The sequence below is a fragment of the Mustela putorius genome, unplaced genomic scaffold (genome assembly GCF_011764305.1).
Source record: "Mustela putorius furo isolate JIRA1106 unplaced genomic scaffold, ASM1176430v1.1 tig00000508_pilon_pilon_pilon, whole genome shotgun sequence".
Taxonomy (NCBI): domain Eukaryota; kingdom Metazoa; phylum Chordata; class Mammalia; order Carnivora; family Mustelidae; genus Mustela; species Mustela putorius.
Window position 1 is genome coordinate 2,235,939 of NW_025421402.1, and position 16,721 is coordinate 2,252,659.

General features: G+C 56.5%; 1 protein-coding gene across 10 annotated transcripts in view; it reads left to right on the top strand.

The window, feature by feature from the left end:
• The window catches only part of NAV1 (neuron navigator 1), a 255,114-nt gene that overhangs the window by 94,416 nt on the left and 143,977 nt on the right, over positions 1-16,721 (top strand). For 9 of the 10 annotated variants that reach the window (XM_004756283.3, XM_004756280.3, XM_013058141.2 and 6 more), the window contains exon 4: positions 1,781-2,575. The exons of the other annotated variant lie outside the window; for it this stretch is intronic. In XM_004756283.3, coding sequence (XP_004756340.2) covers positions 1,781-2,575 — 795 coding nt within the window. The remainder of the gene's footprint in view (positions 1-1,780; positions 2,576-16,721) is intronic. 10 annotated transcript variants of the gene reach the window in all.

Sequence of the window (16,721 nt, forward strand, 5' to 3'; positions counted from 1 at the left end):
TGGGGTGGGCAGATAATCATGGTTAGCACATTCTGGCCAAGCGTTCTTGGGGAGCCTGGCTGGCTCAGTTGAAAGAGCAGGCAAATCTTGATCTCAGGGTCATCAGTTCAAGCCCCATGTTGGATGTAGAGATTACTAAAAAAATAGATAAACTTAAAAAAAAAAAAAAGTTCTTAGGGCTTTACAGTCCACAGTGTGTGGCTCCGTCTGGGGCCCACCTCTTCTGGAGCAAGCTTTGCTGCCAGAGACATCCCCTCTGCTTTCTCCTGTCCCTCATTTTCTTGCCTGAGAACCATTTGCTAAGGCAACTTGGCACTGACCTGGGAGGCCATGGGAGAATGAGCAGCATCGCCCTCTACGGAGAGACAGCCAGAGGCTCACTGCTCCATCCCTCTTGGCCTCTACCCCTTCCACCCCCATCTTTCTTCCCTGAGTCCAGGTGGGAGGAGGGAGAAAGGCTCTCGGGAAATTGCTCTGCAGTCCCACTTTAGATCAGGCCTGCAGGAGACCTGTGCTAAGCCTCCAACTGATTTTCTAGGTTTGACAAAGCGCTTTACAATGCCAAAGCCCTTTTACTCATTAAGCTGGTATTATAACCACTGTTAAGAGAAGAGAGCCAGCCAAAGGGGTGCAGTGACTTTGACAAGGTCAATTAGAATGGGAATCCAATCTCCTGATCCAGGCGGTTGGTCCTTTCCTCCATGCCCTGAGCCCCCTCCCTGGTCAGCCCTGGACCTGTCTCTCCGTGCCACCCCTATCCCATCCCCTTTGCCCTACCCCGGGGAGTATCCCCAACCTCTGGAGGGCAGCCGAGAGCCTCCGAGACTGAAGTACGATGATACTGGGAGTTTCCTGGAGGGAAACCGCCACGGTTTGGATGGGGGTGGGGGAACCAGCAAACTGAATAGTACGGCTTCCCCACCCCCTCTCCCAGCATCTCTCCCGGGCCCACGAGCCCACCTGTCCCCCCCCCCCCCCGCGTCATGAGCTGCCCTGTCTCGGCCCCTTTTACCTGCATCCCACATCTGCACGACAGATCCTTTTCACTGCCCCCCACACTCTGGGCGCGGCAGAGGGCCACGGTGCCCTCCGAGAACGGGTCCCGCCTCCGCGTGGAAAGCTAGGAGAAAAACTGGTGGGATCCTTTATCTGCCCCCCCCCCCCCCGACCCCCTACCCATCCGCCCCTGGAGCTCTGCCGCAGATACCACCCCTCTCCCGAGCCAGAAATAGACACACACTCGCTCTCCCCCACCTCCCTCCCTCGCGCACACTCCTCCCCTCCTCCTGTTTGCTCCTCCGCCTTCCCCTCCCCTCCTTCCTGCGCTCTGAGCTGCAGCCCGCAGCCTCTACTCAAGCTGGCGGGCGGAGTGCCGCGAGGGAGCTGCCGGGCAGTGCTCGGCCAGCGGGACAGACAGGCGGGCAGGCAGAGGGCCGGGACCCGGGCATCGAAGCACCTCTGCGCGTCCGCGGAGCAGCCGGGCTTCCATTCTTCCTTTGATTGATTTCTAAATTTTAATTTGTGTTTTCCCCGCCCCGCCCCTTTTCCTCCGACCCCGCCCCATCGCCCCACGGTTTCCTCGCTCTATCCTTTTCCCCTCTTCCTTCCTTGCGTTTCTTTTCCCTGCGCCCTCGCTTGCCTGTCTCCCTCCTCCCTCGCTGCCCCCCTCCTCTCCCCATCTTCCTCGGTTTCTTCCGTCCTTTCTCTCCCCCTCCCCTCCCCCGCCTCCTCTTCCCTGCGCTCCCGCCCCCCCCCGCCCCCGCCCCCGCCGTGCCTGCAGACGCGCGGATCGTCCATGCGCTCCTCGCGGGCAGAATGCTGGGCAGCAGCGTCAAGAGCGTGCAGCCCGAGGTGGAGCTGAGCGGCGGCGGCGGCGGGGACGAGGGTGCGGACGAGCCTCGGGGCGCCGGTAGGAAGGCAGCAGCGGCGGACGGCAGAGGTATGCTGCCCAAGCGCGCCAAGGCGCCCGGCGGCGGTAGCGGCATGGCCAAGGCCAGCGCGGCCGAGCTGAAGGTCTTCAAGTCTGGCAGCGTGGACAGCCGAGTCCCCGGCGGGCCTCCCACCTCCAACCTGCGCAAGCAGAAGTCGCTAACCAACCTCTCGTTCCTCACCGACTCGGAGAAAAAGCTGCAGCTCTATGAGCCCGAGTGGAGCGACGATATGGCCAAGGCGCCCAAGGGCTTGGGCAAGGCGGGGTCCAAAGGCCGCGAAGCTCCGCTTATGTCCAAGACGCTGTCCAAGTCGGAGCACTCGCTCTTCCAGGCAAAGGGCAGCCCGGCGGGCGGCGCCAAGACCCCCCTGGCTCCACTCGCGCCCAGCCTAGGGAAGCCGAGCCGGATCCCGCGCGGCCCATACGCCGAGGTCAAGCCGCTCAGCAAGGCTCCTGAGGCAGCCGTAAGCGACGATGGCAAGTCAGACGACGAGCTGCTCTCGAGCAAGGCCAAAGCGCAAAAGGGCTCCGGGCCCGTGCCCTCCGCCAAGGGCCAGGAGGAGCGCGCCTTCCTCAAAGTGGACCCCGAGCTCGTGGTGACCGTGCTGGGAGACCTGGAGCAGCTGCTCTTCAGCCAGATGCTGGGTAAGTCCTGCCTCCCCGCCCCACCCCTGCTCTCCTAGCCAGCTGCAAGGGAAGGTGTGGGGAGAGCTCAACCCCCTCTCTTTTCTCCTCCTCCCGGTGGGGCTCTCCAGATTTCGGTCAGGTTGTGAGGGGGCATTGGGCCCAGATGTGCAGGCCTGGCCTCCCTCCAGATGCGCATGGCTAAAGTGCGTCTTCTTAAAGATGTCACCGGGCTGCCCGGTCTCTGCTCTGGCCTGAGGTGAAGCTGGACAATGGCGTGGGGGGGGTCACAAATATAGCTTCCTGTAATTTTAAAGCCCAGAATCCTAATATGGCAAAATTGGGGACTGATGGAGACCTCAGTGGTATTGTGATCTGTGCTTGGTGAGAGTCCATCCAGCATGGCTAGGGGAGAGTCCAGTGAGAGCCCGGTTCTAGAGGACAGATGTGGGGAAGGCAGATGTGAGGGCTGTTTGGCCCCAGAGCAGAGCTGAGGCTCCACTTCCTCTGTGTATCCTCCGTGGGAGCGCGAGTCGGATTTCCCGGGTGTGGGGGTTCTGGCAAGGAGACACGTCTGGGGCCAGGGGGCGGGCGGGCAGCCAGCTGTGCGCATCTGGATGTTCGTCCTGTACCTCGGCCCAGGCCCAGGCCCAAATCCCTACCCCCCAGGTTTTTTACAGAGTGTGGAAAGGTCTGGGGTCTGGCGCAGAGACTCCTGGTTGACGGGGAAGCCTTTGCCCTTTGGCTAATGGAAGCCGAGCGGGCGGGAAGGGAGGAACAAAGCTTGCTCGGGCGGAGGAAGCGCAGAGAGCTGCTCCATTGTTCTCCAAGCCTGAAGAGTCTATGCAAAAAACCCGGAGCGGGCCCCGGAACTGCGCTTGCTTTCCCCGCGGAGAGTCCTCGCCCTGAGAGGGATAGGTCCGGGATGTGCAGAAGGCAGGGCTGCCGCGCCTAGGGAGCCGGCACGGGTCGCGCCAGGGCCACGGGAGGACGGCGGCAAGGCCTGGAGCCCCAGCGGGCCTCCTAGGCTCGGCGGACTTGTTGCGGTGGCTGGGATGTGGGTCCTCCGGCGCCGAGGGACCCGAACCCGAGCTGCCCGGGTACCAGGCCGGCTGCCCGCCCCGCTGGGGGCTGGGAAGGGGCGTGTTCGTGCGCGTGTGAAGGGGCGGGGCCGACGCGGGCTGCGGTCTGAGGACTAGCGGGAGGAGCTGGGGGCGGGTGGGTGGATGGAGAATGGGGGTGTTGGACTGGCAGCCCTGGAGAACGCAGAGCTGGAGAAGACTGGTTGGACCTGCTGCTGTCATCCCCGGACCCCAGACCCCGGGGTGGCCAGCATGAGGAACCGCTGACCAGGGCAAGAGCCTCTTGGAGCGTTAGATGGGGAGCCTCTCCTGGCAGGCTACATTTGGGTTTTGCAGCGGCGGTCAGGAGACTGGAGAGGGGCAAAGAGGGGAAAAGCAGCCTTTTCCCTAGGAGAGCCCTTCCTGAAAGCCCCGGCCTCGTCAGGGATAAGGCGGGATTGGGGGTTCGGGGGTGCAGAAGCTGACAGGGCAGCCTCCTGCTGCAAAGGGAGAGTGCCACCCTTTTGCCAGCCGTGGCCCTCAAGGAGCTTACAGTCTAATGGGTTGAGACGGACAAGAAATAAAATCATTCCAGACGCCATGGAGAAAATGGAAGGGGACCCTGTGATGGAGGAGGACTGGAAAGGAGAGCTCTTTAAGCTTAAGGAGGTGATAGTTGGATTGTGTCGGAGGCAAGAGGAAGCACAGGGCAGGGCAGGGCAGGCTGGCTGGTGGAGGAACATTCCCCAGGCACTTGGAAGCGAATATGATGGGTGTGAATGGTCCTAGAGGAGAGGAATTGAGTGTCTGACTGTGTCCTGGCGAGGGGAGGGCAGTGTCAGGGACTCAGAAAATCAGAGGGCACAGCTCCCTTTTCAAGGTCAGGGCTTCACTTCTTTGGGATGTCTTAGCTGATCTGGGCTGTCCCCAGACAGGCAAGACCCAGCACCGCCCCAGGACCTGGCTGTCTCCTTAGTTGTTCTTCAAGAGACAGTAACGTTGGAAACCCTGACAGATAGTCTTAGAGCTGGCTGGGGGTGGTAGTGGAGGGCAGGAGATGGGGTTGGGGGAAGCTGAGCTGGGGTCCCTTACTCCTGGTCGGCGGTTGTCATTCCCAAAGCACACTGGGGTCTGGCTCAGTCAGAGGTGTGGCAGCCTCTCAGGAACCTTGGAGATAAGGAGAAAACACCCCCCTACCCCACTTCCCAGTCGGGGAAGTGCAAGGTCAAAAGCACCGAGGGCTTGATTAGAGCCAGCTCGGAATTAGTGATGGAGGCCAGGTTCTGCTTGTGTTCCTAAGTCACTGACTCCATCTGGGAGGTCTAGTTGAGAAAGGAGAGTCAGGAGGTCAGGAGGGGCCGCCGACCTGCCCCGCTGACCCTGCAGAGGGGGCTGAGGGGCTAAGATCTCTGCTGGGGGGAGAGGATGGAAAGTCTGGCAGACATACTAGATTCTTTGGGGCTGTGAGAACCAAGGTGGGGGTGGGGCGTGTGGGTAGGATCTGGGGGGACCATGCTTGGCATCGCAGGGTGGTGGGGAGGGAAGGGGTGGGAGCTGGTGACCTCAGGCGAAGTCTTCTCTTCTGTGTGAAGGTGAGAGTTATGGTAGAGGGTTGAGGAGCCAGGGGACAATAGAGCTGCTCAGTCTTTCCAAACCTGGGAAGGTGTTCCAGGTTGTCAGGACCGGCCTTCACTGGAGAGCAGGGTGGCCTCTGAGAAAAATGGCGGCCTTGGTGCCTCAGGATGGTGGCTAAAAACAGAGTATTTGCTCCCTTCCTGGGAAGCTGAGGGTCAAAATTCATGCACTCCTTAGTACCATCCCAGACCCAAGAAGCTGCCAAAACTCAATTTCTGGGGGAAAGGGGATAAGGGAGCCCCAAATAAGAGCTTTTCTGGAATAAAAGAGAAGAGCTGAAATTCAGTCACTCCCTTCTCAGAAATCAGCTGGGACCCAGATGGTTTGGGCAGGCTCCGTGCCCCTTCCCTTGCTTTGGAAGCTGCCAAATAACTAGGGTCCCACCGGGGAACCCTGGAAACTTAGAAGGCTGAAGGGTGAGTGCCCAGGGGAAAATGGGCCAGTTCCAGGAGTCAGATGTCTTTGGACCCTGGCCGAAGGTCCACATCAGGCAGTTGGCTCCAAGAGGAAATGTCACCAGACCTGGGCCTGGGGGAGGGTGGGAAGCTGCGGTCCTGAGTTCCCTGTATGGAAGTTCTGAGCTCTGCGACCGCCTCTAGAACCCAGTTTCCCCATTTGTGAATGGAAGAGACCCTCTCATGGCTCTTCCCTACCTATAGTGATGGGAAGGGGGCTGCAGATGAAGGTGGTCAGACCTTGAAAATGTCCCAGGCCATATCAGTGCATCATACCATCCCAAACCACACTCTTCTTGCCTCACCAGCCCTGGGCCCAAGGCTCTCAAAGGAAAATCAGTTTGTTGACTCCCCACACATTTAGCATTCCCTTCTTCAACCCTCTAAGTAAAGGGACAGAGTGGAACAGCTAAGGCAGCTCAAGGTCAGGATGTCAAGGAACCCAGGTGGCTGGAATTGCTGGTCCCACTTCTTCAAGAAGGTGTCTGGACCGATGGGAGGGGTTGCCATGGCAACAGTGAGGCTCTTGGCGGCTCAGGGCAAACAGAACAGGGTAAGGAAGTCCAGAAGTCATCCATTTCTAAGCCAATTGGTTGATGTTAGTTTTAGGGGGGTTCGGGGGGTTACTCTAGAGAATGTGTTCTGGAATGGTTTGAATAGGGGAAGAGAAGAAATTACTTTTTCTTCAAAGTGCTGGGGGTTCTGGCTGGGTAGAGTAGTTATGGTGAGTTCTCCCGGAAGAGCTGATGCCCAGAGAAGACAGGTGATATGTGCAGGCTCACCTAGGACCCTCACGTCAGAGGCTCCACGCCCAGAGCCGCTCCTGAGGCCTTCCCAGGAGTTCCCCAGAGGCCTAGCAGGAACAGGAGGACAAAGCTTGCCTTTAGCCTTCCCCTGGGCCCGGCAGTTCATGGGAGGATGCTCATAGGTCACAGGCAGAAGGAAGGGCTGTGGCAAAGCGTGGGGGTCTGAAGGTTAGCATGCATGTGGAGAAACTGGCCTAGAACCTTCCATCTGTAAGGCCTCCTGCCTTCCTCAAGGTAGCACTGAGGAGAACATTTTTTTCTCGTGTGCTCAGAACTTTTTCTTCTCTGTCCAGGCTTAGTGCTCTCTACGGGCCCCATCCAGGTCATCACACGACAGCCGCAGCTCTGCCTCTGAGAGATGGATGCATGAGTAGGTCTTGGGAGCAGTTCCTCTGCTCTGGGGAAAAGCAGATAGAGCCGAAGGGCCTGGAGCTAGCTTCTCGGCTTCTCATCTCTCACTCAGGGAGATGCCCTTTCTCATCAGTGGTGGCTCCAACCCCAGGCCATAGGCCCCTTCGAGATTTGGACTGAGTGGGTAACAGGACTAGGTCGCCTGGAATCCTGGGGTGTTTCCCCATACTTCCCTCCTTTTCTACACCCCCCCTTACATACACATACATCTGCTACTGTGGCTACAGCTGCCCCCCTCCCCCCCGCCATGACCTGTCCCCAAACCTAGGCTGCCAACACCAGGTATTTTCTCCTGCTAACTTCCAGTCTTTCTCCTCTCTGGAACTGTCCCTCCGCACACACACACACCCACTCCTCATAGCCTCTAAGCCCAAGTGCTGAAGGTGCAGTTTATTCCTTGGGACTCAAGTTGCGCCGGTCCTGAGCAGGGGGAGCAGAGCCGCCAGGCTCCCTAACTGCTGCCGATCCATCTCCACAGCTCGCCGCAGTGTCTCCGTGCACGGCCAGGGAAAGAAAAACCCTCTCCTCCCCCACCCTTCCCTGGGATCTCACAGAACCACAGAACAGAAATGTCTAGTTGAGCCACCCACACCTAAAGCTGAAATTAATCCCTCTATAGCATCAGAGGCAGGTGGGTGTTCTGTTTACACACTCCTAGTGACAGAGGGCTCACTACCTTATTTTCCTGGAAAGCACTCATTATCAGAGAGCCTGTTGAGTTAAGAGTTAAGAGTCTTCTTTCTGAGAATTTCCACCCCTGGGTCCAAACCTGCCATTTGGATCCTTTCAGGTTAAGCTAGCCTGCCTTTCAAAGGCCTCCTCTTATATTTGAGGTCAGACACCTAGCCATAGTCTTTTTTTTCTCAAGATTTTATTTATTTATTTGAGAAAGAGAGAAAGAACAAGTGGTGGGGAGGGGCAGAGATGGGGAGAGAAGAGAGAGAGGGAAACACTCTCTTCCCCAAAGAGCAGGAAGCCCAATGCCGGGCTTGATCCCAGGACGCAGAGATCAGTCATGATCCAAGCAAAGGCAGACGCTTAACCGACTGCGCCACCCAGGTGCCCCACCTAGCCATATTCCACCGCATTTTTTCTCCCTTTGTTACCTACTTTCTCCTTCCATTTGTCTTTCCTTTTGGATTAAGACTTGATAGGGAGAAGAGCCAACCCCTTCACCCTGATTGCTGGGCCTCATGGAGTCCTGCTCCCCACCTGGACCGCACCCCCACCTGCTCCTAATGTCTGCATCTCAGCACCTGGCGGAGTGTTCTCTGGGTCCAACCTGGCCTCCTCCCCACAGCCTCCTCTCGCTGCCTGGAATCCCTGCGCCAGCCAGCAGAGGGGAAACGGCCGCCGCCTGGTTCTGATTTGAGATGGCTGACCTCCTCCCACACCCTGTTTGGATTACCCAGATGCGTTTGAAGTCCCTGGAGCCTGCAGCCTTCCCTCTCTTGCACAGGAAGGGCCGGGGGCCAGGCGCAGCTCGCTGGTCCTGAGTGGGCACGCTCTGTCCATAGAAGCCCTTGGAATGCTGTCCATAGAAGCCCTTGGAATGCTGTGGTCAGCCCTCCATGCGGACACCATGTCCCACACCTTCCCTTGAGTTGCTTCTGGGGACCGGGCCTCCTGAGACAAAACAAGGGCCCTCAGGGGTCCATTCTGCCTCGTTGGGTGCACACAGGTCTCTGCTGCCTTCTGACCAGCAGAGATCAAGGGGGAGACTGGGAAGGCGCCCCCGAGCTGTTTCTGTTTCCCTGTTGGAGGCTGAGGGAGGAGTAGCCTTGTGCCAAGGGAGTGTCCGGCACTGTCACTGCCATGGCAAAGTGTGGGCACAGCACGAGTGGCTGGAATAAGGGGTGGGTCAGGGCTTCTCATCTTTTATCAGGACCTACACCTCTGGCAGGAGGAGGGGCAGATTACAGAGATTGGGAGCAAAGTGGAGGAGAATGGGGAGCCAGTTGGAGCCCCCAGACTCCTCTGGCGCGTTGCAGTGCTGCGGTGGTGGGTGGGGGTGTGGGAGAGTGTGGAGCCCAGCCCAGTGGCAGGCTGCAGGTTCACCCTGAAAGCTTTGGCTCCAGCAGGTCCCAGGGTCTGGCTGCCAGCTCTGTTGTTCATCATGCGTTAGACCCACAGTTGTCCAAGCCAAACCTCAGCAAGGCCGCCAGGGCTCCCCAGGGGCTGGGCCTGGGCCTGGGCCTGGGCCTGGGCCGTGGTCGAGTCTATTTTAGACATCTCAATGACATGCTTCAGGGCCACTGGAGTGGGCGCGTTCTCTGCAGCCCTCTAATTTCTGGGCCGTAGCTCTCGCTCTGGACTTGGGGTGCTTGCTCTTATGCCCTGAGGATGTGGAAACCAAAAGCAGGCACAGCCCAGAAGACCCAAGGGATGCTGTCAGTGCTGCCCGTGTTGGTCCCCAGGGAAGCCGGGTCGCCTCGTGGGTATCCAATTGGGGTCTCATCACGGATGATCTGGTCTGGGAGGTGGAGTGATGTCCTAAGACCCAGATGTACATTTGGGTCATTACAGACATTTGGGTCTTTACATTACAGCTGGCTGTAAATGGGGACCTCGGGCTGGGTGGGAGTGTAGTGAGTGTCGAAGAAGCAAGGCTTGAGTGAGTGTGCGGAGGTACTGGGTTCATAGGATATATGAACTGGGTTCATAGGGTGCATGGCAGACAGCGTTAACCCTAAGAACGTAGGTGAGGTTGGGAGGCAGGGTGTGAACGCTGGATGCCCAGGGGTTAGTGGGGGTCCAGTGGAACTGTCACTGGGGTCCGGCAAATGTGCACAGACTAAAGGTACATTTGTGTGCTTGTGTTGTGTGTATGCGGGAATTGGACAGGTTTGAAAGAGTCTGAGATATGACCAGGGTGGAATGATTTCCCTCAAAGGGACCCCCAGGCTTCTCTCCCAAAAGGGCACTGTGAGTGCTGGGGGCTCCTCAGACTCGTCGGACACAGGCTCCCTTTGCCCTTGATGACTCACTAAACAGGCCTTTCCCTTTTGGGGAAGCTGGCAGCCACCCAGGAGGCCTTGGCTTTTCTCTGCAAACTCCAGAAGCTGCCACGGGGCTTAGGACTCTCACCATCCCAAGCTGAGGAGCTGCCTCCCAGGAGATCTGAGACCTGACTCTGCTGGGGGAGCAAGTAGGCCCAGAGAGGACAGTAATCTAACGGCAGTAACACGTATCCATCACTTGGCGTATAAGAGGCATTGTTCTTGTTCCTGATGTGCAGTAAGTCAGTGCTCACAATCCTCCCGCGATCCTGGTACTTACTAATGAGGAAACAGGCACCGAACTGTAGGGAATCTGCCCAAAGCTAGTGGAGCAAGTGAGCAGCAGAGCCAGGATTGGAACTTAACCCCTGCGACACTGCTGCTTCCAGGAGCCTCGAGACCCCCATCCCCAGCCCCCCTGTAGCTGCGTTTGATTCCAGTGAGTTCAGAATTAACCTCTCAAGTGTTCCCTCTGGACAAAGCTCTGTGCCCCTGAGATTGAGGCTCTGGGCACTGCCTCCTAGCTTCTGACAGGCTAGATGAGGAGGCGAGAAGGACTGCACTCATTCCCGTGCCGGGCCGTGGTGGCAGGTGCTGTGACCAAGTATGGAAGGGCTAAGGGGAGCAAGAGTCCGTACGTGGGGCGAGGGTGCGTGCACTGGGGCAGCGGGCGAGGAGGGGAAGCTCTGGAGGAGTGATGTGGTTTCAGAGGTTGGGATCTCAGCAGCAGAGATGGGAGGGACCAGAAGGTACAAGGAGGAGGTGAATGAGGGGTTTGATCATGGGGTCCTGTCTGCTGGAGGAGAGGTGGCACAGGAAGTAAGAGAGGGAATGAGCCTGGGCAACCAAGAGCAAATGGACAGGGGCATGATGGACCCAAGTGAACGGCACTGGGGCTCCACTGTAAGCTCTGGGCGACATTTAAACAGAGGGGAGCAGTGAGAGTTTGCCCCGAAGGATCCCCAGAGGAATCCAGTGCCCGTTGGTACTTAGGAGAGGCTGCTGATTGATGAGATCAGCCAGCCCGGGGGCTTCTCAAGTTCTGAATCTGTTTGCTTAAATGAAGATTGCCCTTGCTCCCTCTGCAGAGAGAGAGGACGTCTCGGTGCCCAGAGGTGGTCCCTTTGATTAGCAGCTGCTCTAGCCCACCCAGGGATTAGCACAGCACCCCTCACCCCAGCCCTGGGGAGTGCCCACAGCAAGGCCCGAACCAGACTATACACACAGGACCAGTGCAAAACCCACCCTGAGAGTGAGAGTGGGCGTAAGTAGTGTGGGGGCTACATTTCAGCTCCTAGCTCACTTGTCCCATCCAGGATGCCTTCCTGAAGGAGTTGGAAGTTGGGGAGCTATTTAAAGGAATCAGAAACGCTTGGCACAAGGGAAGATGCTTTCCCGTCATCCCGCCTTGTTTGGATGGAGTGGGAGGACTGGATTAGGACTAGCTGGCTTGGGAGCCCTTGGAGCAGATGGTCCTTCAGGGAGTGAAGGGAACAGCACCCCCCCCCCCACTGTAGGGTAGAAGGGCCCCTAGGGAATGAGGGTGCCCTGGTGAAGGCTTAGGAACCTTAACCCTACACTCAAATCGTCACCTTCCTCTGTTCTTCACGATGCTGCCAGATTGTTCCAGTTGCCATGTCCTGGACGTTGCCATGGGGTTCTGTTGTTGCAGGAGCTAGGGTTTTTCTGTCATAGAGGACTTGGTTTTGTCCCGGAATCTGGGCATCCCCAAGAGGTGTGATCCTGGAATTCAGGGGTTGCCTGAGTGTGTATGTGGATCCTGTCCTGCATGGATGCTCCGTGGCCCTGATGGTGACGTGGTGTCCACGAGTTGCTGCCGTGCTCACCGCTTGGCCTCCCTGTCATCTTGCCCCTGCTGCAGCAACTGGATAGGGGTTATGGCAGCAGAGAAGGCAGCAGTGGGGCAGGGAGACAGGCCAGGGCTGCTGTGAAGGACAGCAGCCACCATGAGGGGTGTCTTTCTTGGGTGCAGGGACAAGGCTCGGTCCCTGAGCTGCCTGACACCCCACCCACCCAGTGGCAGGCAGAGTGGAGAGGCTAACCCTGCTCTCGCTGCCACCCCGAAGCCCAGGAATGCTGGGGTAAGGCTGCCCTGCTTGGCACCCTCAGGCTCCCCACTGAGCAGAGAGCCTGATGCAGGGCTTGATCCCAGGACCCATCAGGAAGTGACCTCGGACAAGCCGTGTGGCTAAGCTGGTGGTTTGGGGGCCTCCAAGGGCCTGGCTGCAGGGTTTGGACTCCCTAGAAGGAAGTTCTCGGTGCCTGAGACTTTAATCGAGGCTTTGGACTCTGCAGGAAGGTCAGAAACCTTCATCCTGAGGGTCCGTGGTGGACCATTGAACATTCACAGACCCGGAGTCACTGGAGATTAGCAAAATCGTGACGTCTATTGAGCACTTACTGTTTGCCAGCTCGGCTGAGGGCTTGGCTTGTATAAATCCATTTCAGGGGCGCCTGGGGGGCTCAGTGGGTTAAAGCCTCTGCCTTCGGCTCAGGTCATGATCCCAGGGTCCTGGGATCAAGCCCCACATCAGGCTCTCTGCTCAGTGGGGAGCCTGCTTTCTCAACTCTCTCTCTGTCTGCCTCTCCGCCTACTTGTGATCTCTCTCTATATATAAAATAAATAAAATCTTAAAAAAAAAAAACCATTTTATCCTCACAATGAGATATTAATCAAGGGTCACATGCGAAATATTTCACAACTCTTGCAGGCTACAGAACCGGAGGAATCCCGGGGGCCCTCCACTATGCCAGATGTTAACTCTGTGGATGCCAAATGTGGAAGTCCCAGAGGAAGGGACTGCGAGATCAGGGTGGCAGGAGGAGCACCTGAGGGCCCAAGGAAGCACTTTCTTTGCCTACTGGTATGGAAGTGTTTCGTGTTTTTTACCAGCCAGTGCTGTATGCCCCTCCTGGTGCATTTCTGTAGACTGACCACCCAACTCTTGCACAAGACTGAAGTATGCGGAAACTTAGAGGAGTCAAGGGAGGCCACACGGCTTGTCCGAGGTCACTTGGCAAGTTCATGGTGAAGCTAAGAGTCAGATGAGGCTTGATCCAGACTCATCCATTTCACCATAGGCTCCACTGCCTCTTGCACAAGAAGTAGCATCTTTTTGCTTCCATGTGCTCCAGACATTCTAGAACTTTAGGCTGAACCAACCTTGCCGTGGTCCTGAGAGCCCAGGTCTGTAACAATGCGTTCCTTACAGCCTCAGCAAACATTCCTCAGGTGCCACCTGTTTGCCAGCCCCTGCTGCCCAAGGCTCTCTCTGTCTAGTCCAGGAAGCAGAGCGCAGGCGGGCAATTGTAATACAGCGTGTGGCCTGGGCTGTGGCCAGGGCTGTGGCCAGGAGCTGCAGGGAGAAGGCTTCCTGATGGGACATGAAGGATCAGGCCTGAGGTGGCCATGCTGAGGATGACCAGAATGATCGGGAACAATCAGGGCCTCAGAATGTCAGCCTAGGATAAGCCCTTCCTCTGGTCCCTCCCAGTGTGAATCCTGGATCTGGCACTCTTTTTTTAAAAAGGTGTTATTTATTTATTTATTTATTTATTTGAAAGAGAGTGAGAGAGTTCGAGCCCAAGCCGGAGGAAGGGCAGGGGGAGAGGGAGAAGAGCACTCCCTGCTGAGCAGGGAGCCTGACATGGGGCATGGGGGCTTGATCCCAGGGCCCTGGGATCATGACCCCAGCCAAAGGCAGAGGCTTTAACCAGCTGAGCTACCCAGGCGCCCCTTAGGTCCTCGGTTGTAACACAGGGCTCAGTCTCCGCAGCTCCCAGCTCTGGGAGGATTGCTGGAGGGCGGCACAGATGGGAAAGGGCCGCCCCATGGCTGCTTTTGGCAGATTCAACCCTATCTGCATCTCAGGGCACAGCTGCTCCTTCCCTCTCTTGTTCCCCCTTGCCCAGTAGCCTCTGATTTCTAGATTTAATTTTCCAGAGTGCTGCCTCTTGGGGGTGGGGGATTAGCTACATGGAAGACCCAAGGACTCTATTTGTGTTATAACATCTATCTAATACCTATCATTTATTATGTATCTATAATGTCTATCATATCTGTCTATCTAATAATAACATCCATCATTTATTACATGTTATGTATCAGGCATTGTTTTAAGCACTTTACGTATATATATATATATTTTTTTTTTTTTAAGATTTTATTTATTTATTTGACAGAGAGATCACAAGTAGGCAGAGAGGCAGGCAGACAGAGGGGAGAGTAGGCTCCCTGCTAAGCAGAGGGGCTCAATCCCAAGACCCTGAGACCATGACCTAGGCCGAAGGCAGAGGCCCAACCCAATAAGCCACCCAGGTGCCCCGCACTTTACATATATTAATTCATTGAGTCACCTAGAACAACCTGGGGAGTTAGGTGCTATTTTTAATCCCATCTTATTGATGAGGAAACTGAGAGGTTAAGTAACTTTCGCAGGATCACACAACCAGGAAATGGGGGAAACCTGGTTGTGACCCCTGGGTGAATGGGGGAGTGGTGTAGTTCATGCACCTACCATCTTAAGCATAGTCCTCCAGGGCCTCCCATCAGTGGAGAACACCGGCTGGCAAAGTCCACAGGCCCAGCGAACCCTCCTGGGCAGCTGCCCAGGTCCTTAATTCCAAAGTGTTCTCCATTCTGATGTCTCCTCTGAAAGAGCAGTGGCTCCGGGAGCTAAGAGCAAAGCACATTCCCTGGACCGTCTTGGGGCCTCACTGCCAGGCTGAGGACAGTGGGTAGAGTCTGTGGTTGATAGGCTTTCTTGCTTTCACTTCTGTGTTCATTCCTCCACCCTGCATACCTGTTCTGACAGTCTGGAAAGACCAGAACGTCAGGTGACAGGGGACAGATACACATCCAGACTCTGGTGGCCTGACCCGGAGCCCTGCGTATCTCTGGGACCTTGCCTCCTTGGGAGGGTTTCAGGTAAACTCGGATGCCTGCTAACTGGCTGTTCTTAGCACTCTTTGAGCCTGTTTCTTGTCTGTAGAATGGGGCTTGTGACCCCCTGCGTGGGGGGTGATTGTGAAGATTAATCAGAAGAGAGTAGGGAGCATGTGGTATGCCACAGATGATCAGTAGGGTTGGCACTCTTGCCCCCTCCCCTGCAGGCTTCCAGATCCCCTGGCCTTCCTCATCCTGATCACCCTGGCTCTGCAGACTCCAGTGTTACCCAGGCTTCCAGTGGCTTCATTCAAGGATTGGCTCGTTATTGACCCTGTTTCAGTTCAGCTCTGATATGTTCATTCAGACTCTTGGTTGTACCTGTGGAAGCCCCCTGGAGGCAGCTTAAAGGAGGAGTTTATTATAGGACATGACACAGAGCTGGCTTGCAGGGATCAGCCACACATCTGATTCAGCTCCTTTCGTACCGTGGACCGGCATTTCTGCCCCCTGCCCACGTGGTGGAATGTGGATGCCCACGGCGCCACGCCTTCCCCATCCAAGACATCAGCCAGTCTACCTTGGGGGGCGTGGGGGTGGGCTCTGACTGACCATCCCAAGGAGACAGGAGAAGCACGTTGGCTTTGTCCAAAGTTTTTAGGGTAATACAGCAGCCTGGTGGTTGTTTATAGACTTTGATGAAAATAGAAACACTGTGAACTGGAAGCAGATTTGAAGAAGGTAGTCAGAGGTTGTTCAAGTTCATTACCCACCCCTAGTCCTTAACGCAGAGCCTGGATTCCATCTAGAGCGGGGTAAACTGACAATGTCCTCACCTCTGGGTAGGGAAGGGGACTCAGATCTGACCCATAGCATTACCCTGGGTGTGTACATCCCCTCTGCACCTAGGGTCCTTGGAAACTGTCCTGCCCCGCATTGGCTCACAACTCCACTGGTGGTCCTTGAAAGGTCCTTCCAGGGCTGAAGCATGAAATCCACCCCAGTGGCTGGTTAACACACAGCGGGGAGGACATCTCAGAGTGGGGGATGAGGCCAAGACATCTTGGCTCCTTCCCTTATCTCAAAGGAGAACAGATGGGTGGGTTTGATGGTGACCCATTACTTCCACAAGCATGAGGTTGGGGCCAGAGTGCTGGGGTGAAGGGAGGCCCCGGCTTTACCTTAGGGGTGGGATGTCCAATGGGGGGATGTGAAGGGATTTGCCACAGAGGCACCAGCCCTGCTTCTGAGCCAGAGGAGCCCATTCCGGCCTGGGGCTGGATTTCTGCCATTTTCCCACAGGCTGCATAGAGATTGGGTTTCCTCCTGAAACTGTATCTCTGAATCACAATCATGAAGTTCCCAGCTTCTCAACTCAAGCTGTTTGCAGCAGCTCTGTATACCCTAAGCCATCACTCTTACTCTCTTAGGGTCCTGGGAGAAAGCACACAGAATATAGTGGCCAAATGCACAGAGTATGAGTCAGCCTTGAGTTCAGATCCTGCCTTTGTATTACCCAGCCTTAAGACCCGGGCTGATTTAGCCTCTCTGAGGGGCAGTTTCTTCACTTGTTAAATACGTCACAAGAGCTGTCTCATAAGATTGCCACGGAGGGTCAGTGAGCTAATGTCCATAATGCGCTCGCTGAGCGCTATGCCTGGCCCTTGTAGACAGTAAATGATGGCTTAGTTGCAGTATTTCATTGTTGCCTATCCACCCCCACTATAGGAGGTTGTAGAGGAAGGAGACATGGCCCCTTGTCCTCTGGGAGCCCCTAGTCTGATGGGGAGACAGGGGCTTTGCCCTCAGGAGCCCCCATCCTGCAGGGGGAGACTCAGCCCTATGCTCAAGGACCCACCAGTCAGGTGGGGGAAACATGGGTAGCCCTCAGGGA